Consider the following 24,690-nt stretch of genomic DNA (forward strand, 5'->3'; position numbering starts at 1 on the left):
TGGGGGATTACAGGCGTGTGCCACCACACCCGGCTAGTTTTTGTATTTGTAGTAGAGACGGGGTTTCACCATGTTGGCCAGGCTGGTCTTGATCTCTTGACCTCATGATCTGCCTTCCTCTGCCTCCTAAAGTGCTGGGATTACAGGCGTGAGCCACCGTGCCCGGCGGATTTATTTTTATATTAACACTGTTTCCACCTTAGCACCATTTGTAATCTTCATCACAGAAAACCTACGTGACCATTCCCACCCTGATTCCAAGAATGAGCCGTTCCTTGTACAGCTTTCAGACTGTAGGGGGCCCTTGGAGCTGCAGGAGATGTCCCCCACCCTTGGCCCCGTGTGGCGCCCTCACCTCATGGACGGCAAGTGCCTCATGACCACGTCCAGGGCCTGGATCGTCTCGAAAGGGACACTGGGCAGCCGCCCTGAAAGTGCATCATGTAACGCCTGCAAGCTCACGCAGGACACCCACTTGATAGACACCTTGAAGATGCGATCCTTGCCTTCTCCCGGGAGCGTGACCTCCAGCTCCACCTGTAAGGATCAAGCACGCAAGGTTACTCCTCCTGCTGAGTCCCAGGGAGGACGCAGCCGGCCGATGTTGGGTTCCAGACACTCCTGAGTGAGGAGGTCTCCACCCAGCCCTCTCGCCAACCACCAGCCACCTGTGGCTACTGAGCACTTGAAATATGACCAAGGAACTGAATTTGAAACTTGACTTACTTCTGATGAATTTAAATGTACACAGCCACGTGGCAGGGGCCGGTATAATGACAGTGGTGGAAAACATACCCTCCTGTCTCACACCCAAACAATGAACTCACTACCTCTCTCCTCCCCGGTCTCTGAACTGCCCCTCCCCTCAGCCACGTGTTACACCTGACCTCAGATCATGCTGCCGTCACCTGCAAACTCCACTCTGCTACTCAGAACCCGCAGTTAAATAGCAATCTGGCCCTCATCCCTCCCAATATGTGGACACACACAAGCCCACTAGGGTGATGTGTGAAGAAACTTCACTACTGGCTGATAATGCTTCCCAGTGTCTGAGGAACACCGACGTGACAGGTTACGGAGGGTATGTACTTTATCCTCACGTGCCCAACGACCCCAGCAAAGGGAAATTCATTCATCACTTTTTTTGAGACAGGGTCTCACTGTCGTCCAGGCTGGCGTGCAGTGGCACAATACTGGCTCACTTCAGCCTTGACCTTTTAGGCTCAAGTGATCCTTCCACTTTGGCCTTCCAAGTCGCTGGGACTACAGTGCGCGCCACCAAGCTCAGCTAATTTTTTAAGTTTTAATTTTGTAGAGATGCAGTTTTACTGTGTTGCTTGTGCTGGTCTTGAACCCCTGGGCTCAAGGGATCCTCCCATCTTGGCCTTCCAAAGTGCTAGGAGTACTAGCGTGAGCCACTGTGCCTGGCTGATTCACCACTTTTTATACATGAAACCCAGAAACCCAGAATTTAAAAAACAGCCCAAGATCACAGAGCCATGAACGGGCAGAGATGGGATCTGGACCCCGAAGGTCTTCCCCCTCCACACATGACACCAGGGCCCCAGGTCTTTAGCACCAGCCTCCCCTACCCTGCTCAGGGCTTGCGGCCTCTGCTCCACACACCTGAGGTGCCAAGTGCCCTCCTTCACAAACTGCAGCTTGCCAGCACGCCCAGGCCCAGTGCTGTTTGGTGGCACTGGGCACATCTGTTCGCTCGCCCACTGCCGACCACGTCCATGATCAGCTCCCGTCTGCTCATCCTTGTAACCCCAGGGACTGGCCCTCTTGCCACACCTTGTTTGAACTTCAAGGAGCAACAACCAGACTCTGTGGATGTCACCTGCACACCTGGTTCCACCCGAGCACACACCCTTCCACCCAGGCCTGGGCCAGCTCTGGCAGATGCCCTCGTGCCCATGAGCACTCAGAGCACAGTCGTGCCTGACGGCCCCAAACTGGCCGTGCCCCGAGGACCATCTGCCACAGATGAGGGCGGGCAAAAAGAAATGGATCCTTCTAGCCGGATGGACTTCAAACATCAAATACCAAGAAAACCAGCAAGCCACAGAAGGGCACTGCAGCACAACTCCTTGCAGACGTCAGAGCCACACGTACAGAGGACGCAGCACAGCGAGGGAAACCGACAGAGGGAAGGGCCAGCTTCACCCAACTCAGCAGGACAGGGGAGGGGGTGGCAGGGAGGACAGAATTAAGGCTCAGTCCACAGGGGATTTCGGGGTGGGAGGAGGAAACAGCCGGGCCTGGGTAGGGGGTACAGGATGTGGTTTCGTATCACTCTTTAAATGTATGTACAAAGCGGGCCCGTGAACAACATGGGTTGGAATTACGCAAGTAGTTATATGTGGACTTTCTTCAGCCTCTGCTACCCCGGGACAGCGACACCAGGCTCCTCCTTTTGCTCGTCAGCACGAAGACGGCGGGGATGACAGCCTTTATGATAAATCCGTTTCCACTTAATGAAAAGGAAACATTTTTTTTACCTTATGATTTCTTAAATAACTTCTCTCCAGCTTAAGAATATAAGAATAAACTATATAGAGCCGGGTGCCGTGGCTCATGCCTGTAATCCCAGACCTTTGGGAGGCTGAGGCAGGTGGATCACCTGAGGTCAGGGGTTCGAGACCAGCCTGGCCAATGTGGTAAAACTCTGTCTCTACTAAAATACAAAAAGTAGCCAGGCGTGGTGGTATGTGCCTGTAACCTCAGCTACTCAGGAGGCTGGTGCAGGAGAATCGCTTAAACTTGAAAGGCAGAGGTTGCAGTGAGCTGAGATTGCACCATTACACTGTAACCTGGGTGACAAGAGTAAAACTCTGTCTCAAAAAAAAAAAAAAAAAAAAAAGAGCTGGTCATGATGGTGCAAGCCTGTAATCCCAGCTACTTGGGAGGCTGAAACAGGAGAACCATTTGAACCTGGGAGGCAAAGGTTGCAGTGAGCTGAGATAGCATTACTGCACTCCAGCCCTGGGCAACAGAGTAAGACTCTATCTCAAAAAAAAAAAAAAAGAAGAATAAACTATATAATACATACAACATATAAAATATGTGTTAATTTACAGTTTACGTTATTGTTAAGACTTCTGGTGAACCACAGGCTATTAGTAGCTTTGGGGGAGTCAAGTTATAACAGCCAGGTGCCGTGGTTCATGCCTGTAATCCCAGCTCTTTGGGTGGCCGAGATGGGAGCATGGTTTGAGCCCAGGCATTGGAGACCAGCCTGGGCAATACAGGGAGACCCCTTCTCTGCAGTCCCAGCTACTCAGGAGACTGTGACAGGAGGATCACTTGAGCCCAGGAAGTCAAGGCTGCAGTAAGCTGTGATTGCGCCACTGCACTCCAGCCTGGGCAACAGAGAAATTGCTTAAAAACAACAACAACAAAAAAAACCAAACAGGTTACATATGCATTTTTGACTGCATGGGAGGTCAGCGCCTGATATGTTTAGCTGTGTCCCCAACCAAATCTCAACCTGCATTCTATCTCCTATGATTCCCACGTGTTGTGGGCGGGACCCCGGGAGAGATGACTGAATCATGGGGGCCAGTCTTTCCAGTGCTGTTTTTGTGATAGTGATCCGACTGGTTTATCAGGGGTTTCCGCTCTTCCCTTTTCCCTTTTCCTCATTCTCTCTTGCTGCCACCATGTAAGAAGTGCCTTTTGCCGTCCGCTATGATTGTGAGGCTTCCCCAGCCATGCGGAACTGTGAGTCCAACCAAACCTCTTTCTTTTGTAAACTGCCCAGTCTTGGGTATATCTTTATCGGCAGCATGAACATGGACTAGTACAGCACCCCTAACCTTTCTGTTGTTCAAAGGTCAATTTTATAGATATTTCATTTTCATTAGTAGTACTACATAATAAAATTCTAAGCAAGTCATACACAAGTAACAGTAACTGAAAGTGCACACTTGGCATAACACTGGCAACATGGCAGGGATTCCTGCAACCACTGGTTCCCACCCTTCTGGTGCCTCTCTGTACTTTCAGTTAAGGAAACAGATCTGAAGGGGCTGACTGAGCCGCCGCAGGCCATGCAGCAGGAAGCAGAGGGGCAGGCGCCCCCATCAAACCGTCCGACTCCAGAAAAGGAGACAGAGTCTCTGTGGACCCAGGACCAGGGGCCTGGCTGGGCATGGGGATGGGGGAGTGATTCCAGTACAGACTGGCAGCAACCTGGTCCCAACAGGAGTAGCCTGGAGGGCGTCATTCTCCTTGTCCAGAAACGGTACGCTCGGGTCACGGCGTGCAGGTGGAGTGAGCTCGGGAGTGGGAGAGTACGTGTATTTCACACATGCCCCGGCCAGGAGGTGCTATAGACCCGAGCACATATGCGGCAACAGCACTCGCGTGTGGCCTACAGTGCTGTGCCCAGGCACGGATCGGATGCCTGTCGACGCCGCCCTTCAAAAACCTCTGAAAGCAAAACTGAGGGGCAATTCCAAGGGGTCTATTTTCCCACAGCAAAATACACTCTAATTTGTAAATGTATTGAAGTCCAGCCTCCACTTGGCTCGCAGAGGAAAAAAACAGCAGAGTTACCCTGGACTCTGTAACTGTCTGCCCATCCCGTGTCCGCAGTGGCTGGCTGGTGCTCGCATGGGGCAGCTTAGGGCCGCGTGGAGGTCTTACGACAGCCATCACGCCATGAGGGCAGGGGGCACGCGGCTCTCCGGGGGCCAGCCCTCGCATGCATCCAGGCTGCCAGCAGCAGGTGGCCCACACCTGAGACACGGCCACCTCCCAACAGCTGGAACGCTCAGTCCCAATGACCCAACCTCTGAAGCTCACTCCCAGCGCTGCTGCCTCCTGTGTTCTGACCTCAGGCAGGTGGCCGGTCAGCCTCCAGCACGCAAGGGGACAAGCCCTGCCCACCTCACAGAGCGCTGGTGTCAATTGCAGCGCAGTGCTAAATTCTGGGAGTGGCCCAAATGCCATTTTCTGAACATGGATAATAGAAAATGTCAGCCCAGGACTGCCATCCAGGGCCTGGAACACAGCGAAGCAGCTGTGACATCCAATCTCCCCAGACAAGCCAAACCGCATGCTGGCCTCCCTGTCTAGAAATCCTCAGGGTGAGAGAAGGAAGACGGTCACGGGAAGATCCCCGTTTCGGTGCTGTCACTCAACTCAGCGACAAAGAGAAAACAGCACTCTAAAGAATGCAAAGCGGCCGGCTGCCGGGGCTGACGCCTGTGATCCCAGCACTGCGGGAGGACAAGGCAGATGGATCGCTTGAGCTCAGGAGTCGGAGACCAGCCTGGGCAATGCGGCAAAAGCCTGTCCCTGCAAAAAGAAAATTAGCTGGGCATGGTGGCATGCTTCTGTAGCCCCAGCTAGTCAGGAGGCTGAGGCAGGAGGCTCATTTCAGCCCAGGAGACAGAGGTTGCGGTGAGCCGACATCGTGCCACTGCACTCCAGCAGCGGCCTTTCAAAAGGTTTTTCCTGCGCTAAGTTGGGCTGTGGCCCCGGCTGAGCCCCCAGTCTCCCTGTCCTTTGCCGCCAAGGAGCGGGAGAGGCAGGCACTGCAGGCGTGGTATGTCTGGCTGGCCACGAGGATCCCGACCTGGACATGGCCTCCCTGGAGCGGCAGGAAGAGTGGCCACACCCACTGTGTCTGCCAGCCAGGGCTGTCACGGGCCTCTCCCAGAAGGACCGTGCAGCTCACGTCGTGTTGAAATGTGCCAGGAACTGACGTCTAAAGGCATCCTGGGACTCTGAAGAGCAGCAGCTCTCAAAAGGCAAATCACTGTCCCAAAAGACTTCGGCACCAAAACCAGCCCCCCTCAGCACATCTGCAAAGTGTAGGGGGAATTCAAAGTCAGCCGGTGGGGGACACAGCAGGTACAGGGAGTGGCGGCCAGTCAGGGCTCGGCAGCACTTCTTGACCACCTTGCACTGGGCTGGGCTGGGGTCAAGGCACCTGGCTGGCTGGAGGGGCCCTCAGCTCCAAGAGAAGGCAGGTCAGCCCCAAAGACGCTTGTGCCGGGCCCAGGCTGAGCAGGTCCCCTGCCGCATGCTGCCTAAGGCTCTCTAGGCTTCTCCTCCCCCTCTGCCTTCCCTCCCTGAGCCTTCAGGTGCAGAAGTTTCATTGCCTTGGGAGCCCTTAGTTTCCCTTGCTGCCAGACACCCCCATGCCAGGTACCCCCATGCCAGGCACTCCTGTGGTCACAGCATGGATGAGCTAGGCACAGAGGTGGACAGGCAGGAGCACTGAGCTACCACCTCCTTCAGCCTTCAGGAAGGGTCTGCTATCAATCTGAGCTGTGGGTCTGCCCTAGCTTCCTTCTGGGAAGGAGACTCCTGTGCTCTCCACCACCCCTCCCAGACCATGTCAACCAGACATTCAATGAGGTCATTCAATGAGATGCAGTGATACACTCTCAGGTTCATCTCCCACCAGCTGAATCCTTCTGGGCCAATGTCACTTGTCTTTGGTTATTTGGGGAGTTGACAGCAGTCTCCATAGGATCCTAATCAGTGCTCCTTCTGGCCACCTGTCCGAATATTCTACTCAACTGAGCGGAGACGCTCCAGGGAGCTCAGACCTTCCATGGGCCCCGACAAGGGGAGGATGGAGCTGGACCCAGGGCTCAGAAGAATACACAACACACGTCATGCCTTCAAAAAAGGACCCAGGACTATAACCTAAAATGTTCATCAAGTTGTATTGCTTCCTGGGTCTCCATCTCCAGTTCCTTAAGGTGAGGGAGTGAGGCCGGGTGGTCTGTGTCTCCCAGGCCTGGGAGACCTCGTCTCTTTCCCACACAGGGGTGGGATGAAGGCAGGCAGGCTGACACTGCAGGAGGGGAGCAGGGGGCTCCACGTGTAAGGGCGATGTGGCACAGGCCCTCTGCACAGAGACCTGGCGGAGCTGCCAGAGTCCTGAGAGCCCCAGGGTAATGGAGCACCAGAACCATTCCGCTCTCACCACAGGGGAGGCATGAAAAGGTACTTCGCAGAAAAAAGAGAAAACCCAAGGACGACACTGGGACATAATGCGAGAAGGTGGGCGTGGGGACACCTCATTATGCAGGCTATCGCATTGCAGGGGTTAATTTCTGTACCTGCAGAGTCCTACAGAACCCCCAAGACTAGTGGAAGGAGCATGGTCTGCAACCAGGGAACCCCCATGCTGACCGAACACAGTGGCTTCAAGTAGGTTCTCTATGTTCTCTGGAACCTGAGCTTTTCTTTTCTTTTTTGTACCTTTCTTTCTTTCTTTCTTTCTTTTTGAGACAGAGTTTCACACTTGTTGCCCAGGCTGGAGTGCAATGGCACGATCTCAGCTAACTGCAACCTCTGCCTCCCGGGTTCAAGCAATTCTCCTGCCTTGGCCTCCCAAGTAGCTGGGATTGCAGGCATATGCCACCATGCCTGGCTAATTTTGCATTTGTAGTAGAGATGGGGTTTCACCATGTTGGCCAGGCTGGTTTCGAACTCCTGACCTCAGGTGATCTTCCTGCCTCAGCTGCTGAAAGTGCTGGGATTACAGGTGTGAGTTATTGTCCCTGGTTGACCTAAGCTTCTCATCTGACAAAGAGACGAGAATGGTTGAGATGAAACTTAAGAGGGAATGAACGCCCACTGGGTGTAGCGCTGCACGTATGAGGACTCTCGTGAGCACCCCAGAAAAACACTCTGACCATTGGCAAGGCTGACAGACCAGGGCCAGAAATCAGCAGTTCTGTGATTTAAGCTTCATTTAAATTTTTTACTTTTAGACAGAGTCTCACTCTGTCACCCAGGTTGTAGTGCAGTGGCGCAATCTTGGCTCACTGCAATCTCTGCCTTCTGGGTTCAAGTGATTCTAATGCTTCAGTCTCCCAAGTAGCTGAGATTACAGGTGTGTGCTACCATGCTTAACTTTTTTTTTTTTTTTGTATTTTCAGTAGAGATGAGATTTAGCCATGTTGGCCAGGCTGGTCTCGAACTCCTGGCCTCCCAAAGTGCTGGGATTACAGGCGTAAGCCACTGCATCTAGCCTTAAACAAAGAATTTTAAACCCTCACTACTCAACGTGTGGCGTGGGGCTAGCAGCATGGGCACTGGCTAGAACTGGTGGGAGATGCACCACCCGGGGCCATGGGGTACAGGCCCCAGGCTGGAAGCTCTTCTTGGGGTGTACATGCTCACTGAACTCTCACGAAGCCCCTGGGAGGTAGTTTTTGTTGCCACCTCTCCATTTTACAGGTGAGGCAAGTGAGGCTTGGCTGGGTGAGGTGCCTCAGGTCCTGCCACAGGAAGGGCCAGGGCAGGCCTCACACCCATAGCTGTGTTTAACCCAGAGTGTGTGTGCAGGTGATTTCCAGGATGACAGGCCTCAAATGTAAATATTAGATACCATGTAGACTCCCTCGGCCCCTTTTCAGAAAAACTACCCTGATGCCCGCCCTGTGTGTAAATATAAATACCTGCAGAAAAAACTGAGCACAAACTCCTTATGCTTTTCTTTCTTACAAAACTTTAAGTAAAAACAATGCAAATTCAGCACAAAACATTTAAATGACTACCTTTCAAAGCCACAGCACGTTAGTTTGCAAGGGGTGATCATGCTGGACTGATGTTTGGTCCTAGGACCTGCTCCCACTGGGAAGACCAACGTCTGTCACCCTGGGCTGGCAGTGACACTGCACAGACCGCCGCCCCCTCTTGGATACGTGAGGTCGCTTTATGCAGAGTCCTGTGTCGTCACTTGGCCTCTGCTCAGTCACAGCACATTCTCCCCGTGCCAGAGCATGAGAACGCAGAGGAGCACCACTGGGTGCTGAGCCTGCGGCGCCCCGTGGAGCATCCAGAAAGGCTGAAAGGAGCTTACTCAAGATTATCGTCAAAATGAAAAAACAGCTACTCTGGAGGCTGAGGTGGGAGGATTGCTTGAGCCTGGGAATTGAAGGCTGTAGCGAGCCATGACTGCACCATTGCACTCCAGCCTGGGCAACGGAGTGAGACCCTGTCTCAAAAGAAAGAAGACTGAATGCAGAGAGGGCTGCTGACTGGCCCCTTGCCCTCCCACAAAAATAGACATCCGTGCCAGCAACTTGAGACCCTTTGCATGCTGAGCTGGCTTCCTTTAAGGAACTTGGGGTTTATAACGCAAACTGTGTACGCTGTCCCAGAGAGAGTCAGCCTTTCGTTCTCACAGTCGTTAAATTCCTGGTTTCTGATGTGTGTGCCTCTTAAAGTCTGTGTCAAGATTATTTCTGAGCCAGGTTTCTGTTCTTCTACTTACAAACAACACCTGTATCACTCTGGAGCAGCACATTTGTTGAAAGATGTTCCCAAGAAGTCACAACTCCTGGGCAGAAATTGTATTACTTTTTAAATAAAGCCATGCATGATAAGGATAAAGGTAATAAGAGAAGGTGACACTTGAATATAACCGCTACTCCCGGGTTTGACTCATCCCCATTATTCTAATTTCAGATGAATCACTGGCTTCAGAAGACTGTTAACTGTGTCTCACTGCCATGGCTGTCTCTCACACCCCCCCATATGAACTTACTTTTCCATAGGTCTTTTTGTGGAGATACAGTCTCACTCTGTCGCCCAGGATGGAATTTGTGGTGCACTGAGATAGCTCACTTCAGCCTCTACCTCCTGGGCTTCAGTCGCCCTCCTGCCTCAGCCTCCGTAGGTCTTTATAATACTGGTGCTTACTCTCGGCTCTTGTCTGGTGGTGGTTTGTGGCTTGTGTTTTGTGTGTGTACGTTGTACTCGAAGGCTGGTGGTTTCAAGTTCTCAATCTGTGTCTGGATCTAGACAAGTTAATCCCTATCACCGAAAGCCACAATACACAGAAGGTAGTTTTTATGGATCTCAGGACGAAGCGCGTGGCAACGAGCTGCTCTCTCCTCCTCAGGGGAATAGTTTTGTGTAGGAGAACAAGCGTGGACTTTATAGCACGTCACTGCACGTGACTCCACCTACGGCACCCCAGGGAACTTACCTTGTCCCTCCCGATCGGAAGGGGCATGGCTGTGTACAGATTCTTCCTGCCATCAAACACGGGCTTCCGATCCCCAAAGATCTGGGTTTTAAAGTGCTGGACCATGTGTTCCACGATTTCCCTGAAACAAAGACAAAAGTCAGGCAAAACGTCAATAGGCATACAAAGACGACATTTTTCTTACGCTATTTTTTTTTGAAATGGAGTCTTGCTCTTATTGCCCAGGCTGGAATGCGATGGTATAATCTTGGCTCACTGCAACCTCTGACTCCCGGGATCAAGCGATTCTCCAGCCTCAGCCTCCCGAATAGCCAGGACTACAGATGCACACCACCTTGCCCAGCTAATTTTTGTATTTTTAGTAGAGACGGGGTTTCACCAAGTTGACCAGGATGGTTTTGATTTCTTGACGTCATGATCCACCCACCTTGGCCTCTAATGCTATCTTTTAAGCAATTTTGTAAGACCTGTGTCTCCTTTGGGCAACATGACTTCAAACTTCTATAAAGCAGCAAACTAGGCCCATGAGTGAGTTTGTGCTCATGCATTTAGTCAAACACAGGAGAACTTGGTATGCACCGGGCACTTTATACACCACATACAGCAGATGGTGGATACTTCCAGAACCTCTGGAGCTCCTCAGAGACACTGACGAGAAGAGCTATGAAGCAGATGCTTGCTGCTGGGAGGGACTGGGGCTTTAGTGTTGGGGGCCCAGGACTCCTAATCCCCACTTCCACACCATGAAAGAGAGGCCCCAGAAACATTCTGCAAACCTCCTGCTGGCCTTGGGCTCTGCTCCAAAGAGGTACCAGCTTGGCATAGCACTCTTCCCGCATTTCAGGTGGTTGTTTTATTAGAGACAGGGTCTCGCTCTATCACTGGAGTACAGTGTCGTGATCACTTCTTACTGCAGCCTCAACCTTCCAGGCAGAAGCAATCCTCCCATCGCAGCCTCCCAAGTAGCCAGAACTACATGCCCAGGCCATGCTGTCCAGCTAATTTTTAAAATTTTTTTGTAGAGAGGAGGCCTCCCTTATGTCGCTCAGGCTGGTCTCAAACTCCTGGGCTCAGGTAATCCTCCTGCCTTTGCCTCCCAAAGTGCTGGGAGTACAGGCATGAGTCACTGTGCCCAGCTCAGGGGGGTTCTGAGGCATTTCAGCTCCACTCACTAAATGCCTGGCCTTCGCACCCATGCCTGATAAAGCGCAAATGTGAAGAGCCGGGGTCCCTGGCTGCCCGCAAAGGCCCACATGAGGGAAGCACGCAGAGGCCCACGGGATGCTTTCACTAGGAAATGCCAGCTCAGGGGATGTGGTAAAGAAGGAGAGGCAAGTCGACCAGCAGGGGAAGTAGCCGACAGACCTCCACGGGGAGGGGTGATCAGAGCTCTGCGTAGCTGGAAGGGTCCTTCTCCTGAGCAGAGCCTCAGTCATCTCTCAGGGAGCAGGAATCTGCCAAGTGCTTCCATTCCTTTCCCCAAAGACGAGGCAAGCTGGCCTGGAGGGCTTTCCTCGCTCAGACTGGCTTTGCTTGGTCCACCTCCAGCAGCCGCAGGGATCCGGCTACCCTGCCCTCCACACCTGCAGTCTGGGGAGTGCCCATGGCAGACACCCAGAGCCTCTCAGCAACATATTTGAGGGCTCCATCAAGCTGCAACCACCTCTGACAGTGCTGGGAGACCCAGCCTGGGCAGGGCACAGCCTCGAGGGCAGTCCGCATGGCCCCAGCATCCATCCCTGCCATGCCCACCTGGTAGCCAGAGTATAATCTCACCCGGCACCTCCCCAACCTGCTCTGGGCTGCCCAAGACAAGGTGTGCCCTGCCGCTCTCACAAGAGGCCAGCTCACTCCTCTGCGCTCTCTCCAAACGATTACAAAGGGTCCCCAACCTTCAGAGAGCCACATCTCCCTAGCCAGGACATCACCGTCAATTTGAGGTGCAGATGGCTCCACTGGAGGGGAGGTGGGTTCTACTCACATTCAAAGAACAAATCATTCCCACTTAATTCAAACTTGACCTGAGCAGAGTAAGAGGGCACACACGCCGACTCATTTTATGAGGCTAGCAAAACCTTTCTGTTGAAACTGGACAGGAAGCGTACTAAGTGAAATCATGGACTGATCACCTATAAACAGAGATAGGAACAAGACATTAACACAGTGAATCTAGCAACATGTTTAAAAATAAATCACCTAGTCAAAGTTCCGTCGATACCAGAAACAAAAGACTGCATTTAACATCATAAAATTAATTAACATAAAACAGGTTATAAACCTAAAGACCATAACTGAAAAATGCCTAGAAGAAAACATAAGAGAAAAATGTTCATAAACAATGGGATAGACAAAAATTTCTAAAAACTTTGTCCTTAAAGGAAAAATTCATAAACCCGGCTTCATTAAAATTAAAAACTGTGGCCGGGTGCGGTGGCTCACACCTGTAATCCCAGGACTTTGGGAGGCTGAGGCAGGCAGGTCACGAGGTCAAGTGATGGAGACCATCCTTGCCAACATGGCAAAATCCCATCTCTACTAAAAATACAAAAATTTGCCCGGTGTGGTGGCACACACTGGTAGTCCCAGCTACTCACAAGGATGAGGCAGGAGAATCGCCTGAATCTGGGAGATGGTGGTTGCAGTGAGTCGAGATCGTGCCACTGCACTCCAGCCTGGCAACAGAGCAAGACTCTGTCTCACCAAAAACAAAACAAAACAAACAAACAAAAACTTTTACCCATCTCTTTAAAAAAAAAAAAAAAAGAGATACAGTCATAAAAACAAAAAGACAAGACCAGGCACAGTGGCTCACACCTATAATCTCAGCACTTTGGGAGACAGATGGATCACCTGAGGTCAGGAGTTTGAGACCAGCCTGGCCAATCTGGTGAAAACCCATCTCTAATAAAAATACAAAAAATTTAGCTGGGCGTGGTGGCAGGCACCTGCAATTCCAGCTACTTGGGAGACTGAGGCAGGAGAATTGTTTGAACCCAGGAGGCGGAGGCTGCAGTGAGGCGAGATCGCGCCACCGCACTGCAGTCTAGGCAAGACAGAGCGAGACTCTGTCTCAAAAACAAATAAACCAAAATGAAAAGACGAGCAATCGACTGGGAGGAAATACTCCACAATTACACAGACACATTTCTAACAACGAGCTTGTACACATAATATATTGAAGAAAATTTTTACAACTCAGTAAGACAGATAATCCAACTTAAATGAGCAAAAGATTCAACCAGACACATGGCAGAAGAGGATACACAATGGCTGGTGAGCACATTAAAGGATGTTTATCGCCAGGCTGTAGGGAAGTGGAAATGAAGCCAGGCACACCCACCAGAAAGGCTAAAATCGGAAAGGGTAGCAATACCAAGAGCTGGTGAAGGCAGAGGGAAGTGCTCTCTTCCATGAGGCTGATACAACCACTTTGGGAAAAAAGTGTGGCAGTTTTTTTTCTTTTTTTTTTTTACAAAGGTCAATGGGTATTTACCACCCTGTCTAGCAATGTCTGACACAAGAAAAATGAAAACACATATCCACGCAGACATTTGCATACAACTGTGCATAACAGCTCCAAACTGGAAGCAATTCAAGTAAATGTCGGTCTACCAGTGACTGGACAAACACTGGACGCTACGCCTACACACGCACAATGCTTGAATCACTGCTACATGCGACGTGACAGGCGTCTCAGAAACGCGCTTGCGGAACGAAGCCAGACACAAGGAGGAACAGGTATACGATGATAACGATTCCACGTACAGGAAACTCTCTAACAGGCAAAAGCAGTCTATGTTGACAGAAAGCAGATCTGTGTTTGCTTTGGGACAGGGGAGCTTAACGAAAGGGGCAGGTGCTTCGAGGTTGTTAGTGTGTCCTATTGATTGTGGCGGCTCTAACCGGAGCGTATATTTTTTAAAGACCATAGGCCCATAGGAAGGCATGCCGAGGAGATATCGTGGGCTAGGTTCCAGAACAGCACAATGGAGGAAAAGTTGCAATAAAGCCAGTGGCACAAGGTGTTTGTTCCCAGCACACGGAAACATTGTTTCCACCGTACTGCAGTCTAGTCAATGTCCAAGAGCATTGTGTCCAAAAAAAAAAAAAAGTACATACTTGGATTAAAAAATACTTTATTGCCAAAAATGCTGAAACAGACGCGAAGGGAGAGCATGCTACTGGAAGAAGGGCAGTGAGAGGCTTGCTTGGCACAGGGCTGCCACGAATCTTTAATCTGTTAAACAGTAACAAACCATACCTGCAAAGGGCAATGAAGCGAAGCACAAGAGGAGGAACACTGTACTTCAGAAACGTGCACTTTGTTGTACATAAATTATATCTTTTTTTTCTTTTTTTTTTTTTTTTTTTTGAGATGGAGTTTCGCTCTTGTTACCCAGGCTGGAGTGCAATGGCGCGATCTCGGCTCACCGCAACCTCCGCCTCCTGGGTTCAAGCAATTCTCCTGCCTCAGCCTCCTGAGTAGCTGGGATGACAGGCACGTGCCACCATGCCCAGCTAATTTTTTGTATTTTTAGTAGAGATGGGGTTTCACCATGTTGACCAGGATGGTCTCGATCTCTCGACCTCGGGATCCACCCGCCTCGGCCTCCCAAAGTGCTGGGATTACAGGCTTGAGCCACCGCGCCCGGCACGTAAATTATATCTTGATACAGTTGATATTTGTACAAAATCAATGTAACATATTTTTAAAAAAATTATGACAATCTCAGCTAGGTGTAGTGGCTCACACCTGTCATACCTACGCTTTGGGAGACCGAGGTGGGCAGATCACTTGAGGTCAGGAGTTCAAGACCAGCCTAGCTAATATGACGAAACCCCGTCTCTACTAAAACTATAAAAAAATTAGCTGGGTGTGGTGGCACACATCTGTAATCCCAGCTACTTGGGAGGCTGAGGCATGAAAATCCCTTGAACCTGGGAGGCAGAGGTTGCAGTGAGCTGAGACTGCCACTGTACCCCCGCCTGGGTGACAGAGCAAGACTGCATCTCAAAAACAAAAACTATGAGAATTTCAAAGATGTAGAAAAGCATTTAATAAAATTCAACATCCATTCATAGTTTTTTGGAAACAGAGTCTTACTCTGTCTCACAGGCTGGAGTACAGTGGTGCAATCATAGTTCACTGCAAACTTGAATTCCTGGGCTCGAGGATCCTCCCACCCAGCCACCCAAGTGGCTGTTGTGGGGAACATTCCCGTGTGAGACCCCTAAAAGGCGTGAGTCTCACTATACGGTGAGTTTGATCCCAAACACAGTTTCCTACTGGAGGCAGTCGAGCTATCCGGAAATATAGGAACTGAAAGATGAATGATCAGTTTCTAATATCAACCACAATATCGTTTTGGGCCTAAAACTATGCATTGCTGCTAGACCGAGTAACCCCCTGCCGGCAACCAGTTCCTGCTTTTAACCTTTTTATGACTTTAAGAATAAGTTTTAACCTTTACTTACCAGACTGCCTTGTACCCTAGATAATGCCACCATAAGGGATGGCTTTGATTCCTGACTCAGAGATGCCTGAATGGGGAAGTTGAGTTAAGTTGAGTCAGGAGTAGACAAAGGAGAATCTGATTAAAAGATATTCTGATGAGCAAAACCAAAAAAACCTTTTCACATCTCAGTTCTAAAACAAGGTCAAACCAGAGATACCTGCAGCCAGGAGGAATAATGTTTGGATATAAACAAGCTTTGTGAATAATGTTTGGATATAAACAAGCTTTGTGAATAATGTTTGAAAACAAACTTTGTGATTGTAGAAAATTTTGTTACTTTTTACAACCATTGATTGCATATCTGACTTCTCTATTGTATAGGCCATGTGAGGCATACATTTGCATTCCTCTTGCTATGCCCTAAACCAAAGCCAAGAAAGTGTATTTATTCCTGGCCTTTGAAAAATAAAATTTGCTGTTTAGGCACAGCCTATCAGCCCTCCAGATGCCTCGCTTTCTCTCTCTCTGTCTTTATTAATTTCCCAGGCGCACTCCCTCTTCCAGGTATTGGGACCCTCTTGCAGGTCGAGAGACCCCCGGGCCTACCCGTCCCGGACGGTCCACGACAGCTGTGACTCTGGGCACATGCCACCACGATGGGTAATTATTTGCTGTTTGTAGAGATGAAGCTTTGCCATGCTGCCTGGGTTGGTGACGAACGGGGCTCAGGCAATCCTCTCATCTTAGCCTCTCAGTGCCGGGATTACAGCTGTGAGCCACCCTGCCTGGTGCTCATGTTTTTGTTTTTTTTTTAATTAGAAAAGTAGGGATAGAAGGAAACATCTTAATCTGGTAGGGGAAGTCTGCACAGATAACCTTCTCGGTCTATAGCAAACCAACTTTCCCTGAGGTTTGCAAAGTGACGAAGACGCCCACATCACAGCTTCTGTTCAATGCTGCACAGCAGGTCACAGTTACCACCACAGGGTAAGAAAAGGATTGTAACAAAGAGAAAAGCTGTCATTACTGGTGGACATTAGGACTGTAGTTGAAAATCCAGAAGAGGCTACAGAGAAAAAGGAAGCTTCAGAAAGCCAGAGCGCAGTCTCCTGGTCTGCGGAGAGCTGCAGGCCTCTCACAGGGTGAGGGCCGCCTCCGCCCCTTTCTTCACTCCTGTGATCTCAGGGAAAGAGGAGGCCGGAGCGGAGGAGTCGGACATCCAACAAACATCTCAGCGATGAGGCTATAGGCACCACCTCCTGCAGAGATGGGTCCCCCCACCTCCCAACGGCTTCCCTGTCCTCTCCCTGTCTGTAAAATCCACATTCCCACAAAGATTTGGTCCCTGGCAGTATACTGGCAGTCCCCCACCCCACTTTTTATTCCTATGAGACAATCTCGTGGCCACTCTAAGTTGCATATCACAGCAGAGGAATTCCCTACGGACTTGGTGACACAGGACCACCGTGTTTGGAAGCAGTTATTTAACTGTAGAACGTAACATAGTGGCAACACGTCATTGACTGTCTACTCCAGAATCGGTGGCCACCCTCCTCCTTCCAGTTTCTAAAAGGAAAGACCCCGGCCTTGACCCCCATCTGTCTGCCCCGCAACTGGTGAGCAGCAGCTGCAGCAGGGGCTCGGGGGTCCTTCCAGAGCCACATGCGCAGGGAAGGAGGGAGGGAGGCCTTGGGGCTCCAAGTCCAAACCTATATTCACAAAGCTTTTCTTTGAGAGTTGGAAACATGAAAAGACATAAAAAAAAAAAAAATAAATAAAAATCAGGAAAGAGATATATCATGTTTCTGGATCAGAATATTTTCCTCAAACAAATCCATCCTTTTAATTTCAGTAAAAGTCCAGAGAGGGATGTATTTTTGATAGCATTTAACAAACTCATCCTAAAATATAAGCAGGAATCTGAAGGACAGAGGCTGGCAGGTATTCTTGAAACCCAGAGCCCAGAAACAGGCCCAGGATGGGGGCGGCAGGAGAGGGAGGGCAGGACACGCTTCTCAGTGACTTTTGTCAGGCAACCACATACCCAGGATTCAAGGAAATACAACTGCGCAGCTACTGGAAACACTCTTCTTCTGGATGCACGCTCCTGTCCCCAGCCCCATCCAGTGCTCGGCGTGATGATTCCATTCACTGACTGTCCTGCAGGCCCCTGGAGAAGGGGTCAGGTCCAGCTCATCCTGTACATCTAGCACAGCATGCAGCTTGGGATAGGCAGATCTCTCTCAAGAGGGAGGCTGTTCGGTCATGCCAACCAGGCAGTGGCCCAGGTGGCTGCTGTGCATACCAGTGGGGTCTGCCGGCTGACAACCCTGGCCAGCACTCAGGCCTCCACCACCCAGAGACAGCATTCCCGGCTATCTGCCCGCGGCCCCACTGCCTCAGGGCCCACTGCTGAGGGTGCAGAGGGGGCCGATGTTGTGTAAAGCAGAGGAAGTGGACCTCGTGGCTGTGGCACCAGGATGGGACCTCACTGCCTAGTTCTAACACGGGGGGCCCTTCCCTCCACAAACACAGATGACTCCCATGTACTTGCTAGTGAATTTTCTTTCTTTGTAAAACTGTGATAAAATACAGATAACATAGATTGACCATTTCAACAAAGCGTTCGGTTCAGTGGCATTAAGCATGTCCATGCTGTCATGCGACAATCACCACCCTCTGTTCACAAACATTTTTCATTTCCCTGAAATGAAACTGTACCCGTGAGGCATTAACTCCCCGGCCAGCCCCAGGAGCCACCCTGGATGCTGCTCCCAGAGTCCCTGAGTCTGGCTCTTGGTTTCGATCCAGTGCGGGCACTGGAAAGCAAGCGAGTAAGCCTGCTTGCAGACAGCCAGCTCTGCTGGCCACCCAGGTCTCAGGTTGGCCACTGACCTCCCAAAAAGGTAGAGCCAGAAGCCCATCTGCACACCTCCCGTCTGCCAGCGGTCAAGTTGTTAGCACTCGCTCTGCCAAGTACCTGAGCGGGGCCAGCTCCCTCCCCGGTCACCACCCAGGGCAGGGGCAGTGCCAAGCAGCACCCTACACAGGGCCAGGGCCACCTTGCAGAAGCTGGAGCACACTTGCTGAGGCAGAGAAGCAAGGGCATGCCCGTTCACTTGTCTGCCCTTTGGACATGATTCTGAGAGCTTCCCTCTTTCATTAACTTCTCATCACACAGCTTTTGCCTTAATATGTTCTCATTGTTAAGTTTCACAAACTGATAAAGCTAGAAGTCCCAGACTGGGTAACACAGACAGACCCCATCTCTACAAAATATTTAAAAATTAGTGGAGTGTGGTGGTACGTGCCTGTGGTCCCGCTACTTGGGAGACTGAGGTGGGAGGATAGCTTGAGCCCGGGAGGTCAAGGCTGCAGTGAGCCATGACTGCGCCAGCCTGAGAAACAGAGCGAGACCTTGTTTCAAAAATTAAAAAAAAAAAAAAAAACCTAAAAGTCTGTTTACACTACCCACTCATCTGAATCCCCTTCTAAGAAATAACTTTATCCTTTTCAAGCCTACGGTCACGTAGACACAAACACACAGGTATCTGCAAATACACTGTTTTATTATTTTTTATACACATGGCATCAAACCCACACTTGCAAGGTTTGCTGTGTCTCTGAGATCTTCCCTTAACTGTATATAATGTAGCCACCAAGTGGAGAAGTACAGACAGTCCTCCTGCACCTCAGCGCTTACCGCCTTAACACGCTCGGGGCTTAGAGGTCAGCCTGGGAGCTCCGCTCCTCTAACCCGCCACTTCCTGCTGATCTTTAGATGGTGTCTTTTGTTGTTGGGTTTTTTCAATTTCAGAGTAGTCATCCTATCCATCTCCTTGAGTTATAAAGACTGAGAAGAAGAAGTGGTGGGTCGGAGGGCAGATGATGTTTCTGCTTTAATACACACACCAGGCTGCCTTTCAAAGAGGCTGGATCACCTGCCCTCCTGTGGATGGCTCGTGCCCAGAGTCACAGAGCTCCAGGTGGGAGGCCGAGTGAGACACAGCCATGCTGCCTCGCCCCCACTCCACAGGCATAGGGCAATCGCATCTGCAGGTTCTTCTGGGGCCACTTGACAGAGCTCAAGACGAACAAGGAGGAACAGGGGCAGGGAAGGGAGAGGAGCCCACCTCCTCCTTGAAGCCCACGCATGCTTCTCAGCACAGAGCATGGAGGCAGCGTCTGCATGACCTCTGCAAGGCTTAGGTGGTGCGGGCTTGCTCCCATGCTTTGGGGGCTGGCTCAAGACTGACTGTGTCGTGCAGCCAGCTCGGTGCCCACAGCTGTACGGGAGGGCTCCTGAGGAGGGCCCTTGCTTGCAGGAACCCCACCCTGGCAGCCGCAGGAAAGGGCCCGACTGTACTGCAGAGCCTGAGGACACTGGAGCTGCTTCCCCATGAAGCTGTCAGAACCGCACGGAGGTGACTGAGAGGCATGGGCATTTTTCTCATGGCCTTGGACAAAGCCTCCGTGTTGGACTCATTAAACATCTACCCAGGGCATTGGACCAGGTTTTGGACAACGACTCAGACACCATCCTTGCTCTCACAGAGACTGCAGTGTGGTAAGAGACACAGGTAAGAGAAATGAGCGGCAGCTTGGAGTTCCTCCCTGGACCCGACTTACGCTGGACTCAGGGTCCTACCTCCATCTCCCTGTCCACTCGGAGCGGTGCTGACCATGAGCACTGTCAACCTCCCCACTGGGGACAGGAGCTGTGTCTGCCTCAGCCACCCATGCACCCCCAGGGCACTGAACTGATGCCTGGGCAGGGGTCTCAGGAACGTGGGTCATGGCAGGAGGGAGGAGGCAGGCCAGGGACTCCCACACAGGTCTTGCAAGCACAAACATTTTACTTCTGACATTTTTTTATGCTGTGCTGATGGACTGTCATTTTGAGATGGGGCCTAAAGATTCCTGTTTAGGCAGCAACCCTCCAGCTGGCTCCCAGCCTGGCAGGTTGGCCTTGGCCCTGAGCACGCGGCCCCTGCCCGCATCTGCTGCCGACCAGCTGCATGACCCAACCCTGTCAGGTGACACCGGGCAGGAGTGTAGCAGCACAGTCCTGGAAAGATACCACGTTCTCATCACCCTCAGCCTCTTTCTGGTGCCAGATGACAAAGCTTGGTCACGCCTACTTTCATAAAGGAAAGCTGCTTGTGTACTGTGGTCGATGGCCCACGGGCCCACCTGCCACCATACTAGTCAACAGTCCGGAAAATGTGGGCTGGGCACGGTGGCTCATACCTGCAATCGCAGCACTTTGGGAGGCCAAGATGGACAGATCACTTGAGGCCAGGGGTTTGAGACCAGCCTGGGCAACATGGTAAAACCCCGTCTCTACTAAAAATACAAAAATTAGCTGGGTACAGTGGCTCATCCCTATAGTTCCAGCACTTTGGGAGGCCAAGGCAGACAGATCACGTGAGGCCAGGAGTTTGAGACCAGCCTGAGCAACATGGTGAAACCCAGTCTCTACTAAAACTACAAAATTAGCCAGGTGTGGTGGCACATGCCTGCAATCCCAGCTACGCCAGACAGCTGTCTGAGGCACGAGAATCGCTTGAACCCAGGAGGTGAAAGTTGCAGTGAGCCCAGATCATGCCACTGCACTTCAGCTTGGGCAACACAGTGAGACTCTGTCTCCAAAAAAAAGAACGAGAGAGAGAGAGAGAGAGAGACAGAAGAAAAGAAATGTGTATGCTGCTTCATGCCCTCCTTCTGGTTCTAGGTACTCCCTAAACCACAGATTCACATAAGGTTCTATTCCAGAGAAATGCAAAAACCAAGCAGCAGCCCCACAGATGGAGAACCACACAGCATGACACGCACTAAAAGATCTAGGAGGACCTTTAGCAAAGAAAGCTGCTTAACCCAGTGGTGCACATAGCTTTTGTTCAGAAACATGTTTTAGTAAGTGCGTATTTAGAGAAGCTCATGTAACTCTCAACATGTTCTGGACACATTGAGTGAATTCAACTGCTTAGTTTTACAGATATGAGAACTAAGTCCCCAGACATTCTGTCTCTTAGCATATTTGGAGTTTTGCAACCATCACCACGGCTTAGAACACTTTCACCACCCCAGAAAGCAACACCACACTCAACGGCAGTCACTTCCCACCATTCCAGGGAAAGAAAATTTTACACAACCATTTATAATGGCATCAAAGAACATAACATACTTTAGATTCAGAGCAACCACAATAAAAAATTTGAAGGGACTTTCTAGCAGAAATTGATGAGTTGTTTATATTTATCATTTTATGTACTTGGAAACGCAATAGATCCAGAATAGCTACAACAATTGTGAAGAAAAACAAGTTTGGAGGAATTATTTAATCAGATTTCAAGCCTTACCCCTTAACTATAGTGAAAATGACCAAGAGTTCCTGGCCTAAAGGCAACACAGAAGAGATTCCAGAAATAGATCCACACACATATACAGGCTGAGTACCCCAATCAAAAAAACCCCAAATCCAAAATGCTCCAAAATGTGAAACTTTAGGAGCACCAACACGATGCTCAAAGGAAATGCTCATTGGAACATTTTGAGTGTCAGGTTTTCAGATCTGCAATGCTCAACTGATATGCATAATGGAAATGTTCCAAAATCCAAATAAATGAATATATGCAAACTCAAAACACTTCTAGTCCTAATCATTTTGAATAAGGGATATTCAACCCATACAATCAAATGATTCTTTCCCAAAGGTCAAAAAGTAAATCAGGAGGGGAAAGAAAAGTATTTAACAGACCCGTACCTCACACCATACATAAAAATTAATTCAAGACGGATCACAGACTAAATATGCAAGTGAGAACTCTAATTCTAAAATATAAACAGGAGAATATCTTTATCATCCCTAGGTAGGCAAAAATTTCCTAGAGAGAATACACTATGTAACAGCTATTTTAAAAAATCTATAAATTGGACTCCAACAAAACTAAAAAGTTCTGCTCATTAAAAGAAAGACACCATTAGGAAGGTGAGATGACAAACTTTGGACTAGAAGAAAATATTCCCAGTATAATCTTACATGATGGTGGTTTTTAGGTGCCAACATGTCTGGATTAAAGCATAAATCCAGAGAACTGGTAATGTGGGACTCCTGGGTGTGTCTGTGTGGCTGCTTCCAGCAGGGACTGCATGTCAGTCAGGGACCAGGTAGGGATCTGCCCCCAATGTGAGCAGTGCCTTCTAAACAGCTGGGGGTCCAGACAGGAAAAAAAAAAAAAAAAAAAGGAGAGAAAGAGTGATTTCCTCTCTCCCTGCTGGGGCTGGGACATTGTCTTCCTCCTGCCTTGGACATCAGAACTCCAGGCCCCCTGGCCTTTGGGATCCAGGAGTTAACAGCAGCCTCGTGGGTTATGGGTCTTTGGCTTCCCTGGTTATAAGGCTTTCAGACTTGGCCTGAGCCCAACTACTGACACTCCAGGGTCTCCAGCCTGTGGATGGCCTGCTGTAGGACATCTTGGCCTCTATAATAAAAAGAGCCAATTCCCCTAATAAATCCACTCTCATATCTACAGATACACGTACAGTCATGCGTGGCTTAACGCTGGGGATATGGCCTGAGAAATTCACTTAGGTGACTTCATTGCAATGTGAACGTCATAGACCATATTTATATACACGTAGGAGGTATAATCTACTGCACACCTAGGCCGCAAACGTGTACAGCATGTAACTGTTGAACACCGCAGACAACTGTAACATCACAGTAAGCATGTGTGCATCTAAATACCCCTAGGCCGGGTCCCGTGACTCACGCCTGGAATCCCAGCACTTTGAGAGTCTGAGGCAGGCAGACCACTTGAGGTCAGGAGTTCGAGACTAGCCTGACCAATATGGTAAAATCCTGTCTCTACTAAAAATACAAAAAATTAGCCAGGTATGGTGGCAGATGCTTGTAATCCCAGCTACTTAGGAGGCTGGGGCAGAAGAATTGCTTGAATCCAGGAGGCAGAGGCTGCAGTGAGCCAAGATCATGCCACCGCACTCCAGCCTGGGTGACAGAGCAAGACTGCATTTCAAAATAAAAAATAAAAAAATCTAAACTAAGAAAGGGTAATGCATTGCTCTACAACATCTATGTCGGCTATGACGGCACTGGTGACGGGAATTTTCCAGCTCCCTTATCATCTTTTGGGACCACTGCGGTGTGTGTGTTCTGTCACTGGTCAAATGTTGTCACATGGTACAAGACCGTCCCTCTATCCTATTGGTTCTGTCACGCTGGAGGACCCTGACAAATGCAACTTGCATCTAGAATATAATAAAAACTCTCACAAATCAATAGCAAGACAAGAAACTCAGTAAAACAGGCAAAAGACTTCAACACTTTGCTAGAAATAATATATAGCTTAACCGATGAAAGTAGCATATATACACGTGAAAAGATGCTCAGCTCATCAGTAACCAGAGAAATGAAAATTAAAACCACGATGAGAAGCCACTGCCCACACGCCAAAACACAAAAATAAAAACGCCTGACCACACCGAGCGCTGGTGGGGGTGGGCAGCCTCGGGAATACCCAGCAGAGCTGACGGGAGGAAAACGGGCTGGGCACATGGGAACAGCATTTACATAGCGGGTTCACATGCAGCTAAACGTACACCTGCCCTTCGACCCAGCAATTCTACTCCCAGGTAGTTACCTAAGAGAGATGAAAACACCTTCACAAAAAGAACTTCAACAAGAATGGTCCACAGCAGCCTTGTTCATAACGGCCACAGCCTGGATTGCCCATGTGTTTACAGGAAGATGAAAAACAGACTGTGAAGTCGGCACTAACGATAAGCTGCGAATACACACAATGGCGCAGGTGGGTGTCGCGAATTCTGCTGAGTAGAAGCAGTCTGGATTCAGGCCGTGTCACTATATGGACCCAGAAACTCATCTGTGACACACACGAGAACGCGGTGACTTTAGGGTCTGGGGACGACTAGAAGAGGGCAGCGAGGCAACTTTCTAGGGTGACCAGTATACACATTTGTCACAATTCTTTGAGTCGTACATTCATGACGTATTTCACTATCCCGAAATTGCATCTCAATACAAAAACCTTTTCTCTTTTTCTGTTGTGTTTGCAGTACGTAGGTTTGACTCCGATAACCTGTTTTTGGGAAAACCAAATACAGCTGCAACATTCTGGAAAAAATTCAGATGGAGCTCACTGAGAATTTAAGAGTGATCAGTTTACACGCTGTGTCTGTCCTCGCAGACCACGTAACGCAGGTCACCGAAGGATGAAATGT

The 24,690-nt window shown here is 49.9% G+C and overlaps 1 protein-coding gene across 3 annotated transcripts in view; it reads right to left on the reverse strand.

Moving 5' to 3' along the window:
• The window catches only part of AGO2 (argonaute RISC catalytic component 2), a 113,714-nt gene that overhangs the window by 35,090 nt on the left and 53,934 nt on the right, over positions 1 to 24,690 (reverse strand). For 2 of the 3 annotated variants that reach the window (XM_039464617.2, XM_010336011.2), the window contains exons 3-4: positions 9,971 to 10,091; positions 356 to 537 (exon numbers count right to left, since the gene is read on the reverse strand). In XM_039464617.2, coding sequence (XP_039320551.1) covers positions 356 to 537; positions 9,971 to 10,091 — 303 coding nt within the window. Of the gene's footprint in view, positions 1 to 355; positions 538 to 9,970; positions 10,092 to 24,089; positions 24,689 to 24,690 lie in introns of those variants that run through there. The other variant, XM_074387212.1, reaches the window with a different exon arrangement.

Source organism: Saimiri boliviensis, chromosome 15 (genome assembly GCF_048565385.1).
Source record: "Saimiri boliviensis isolate mSaiBol1 chromosome 15, mSaiBol1.pri, whole genome shotgun sequence".
Classification (NCBI taxonomy): Eukaryota; Metazoa; Chordata; class Mammalia; order Primates; family Cebidae; genus Saimiri; species Saimiri boliviensis.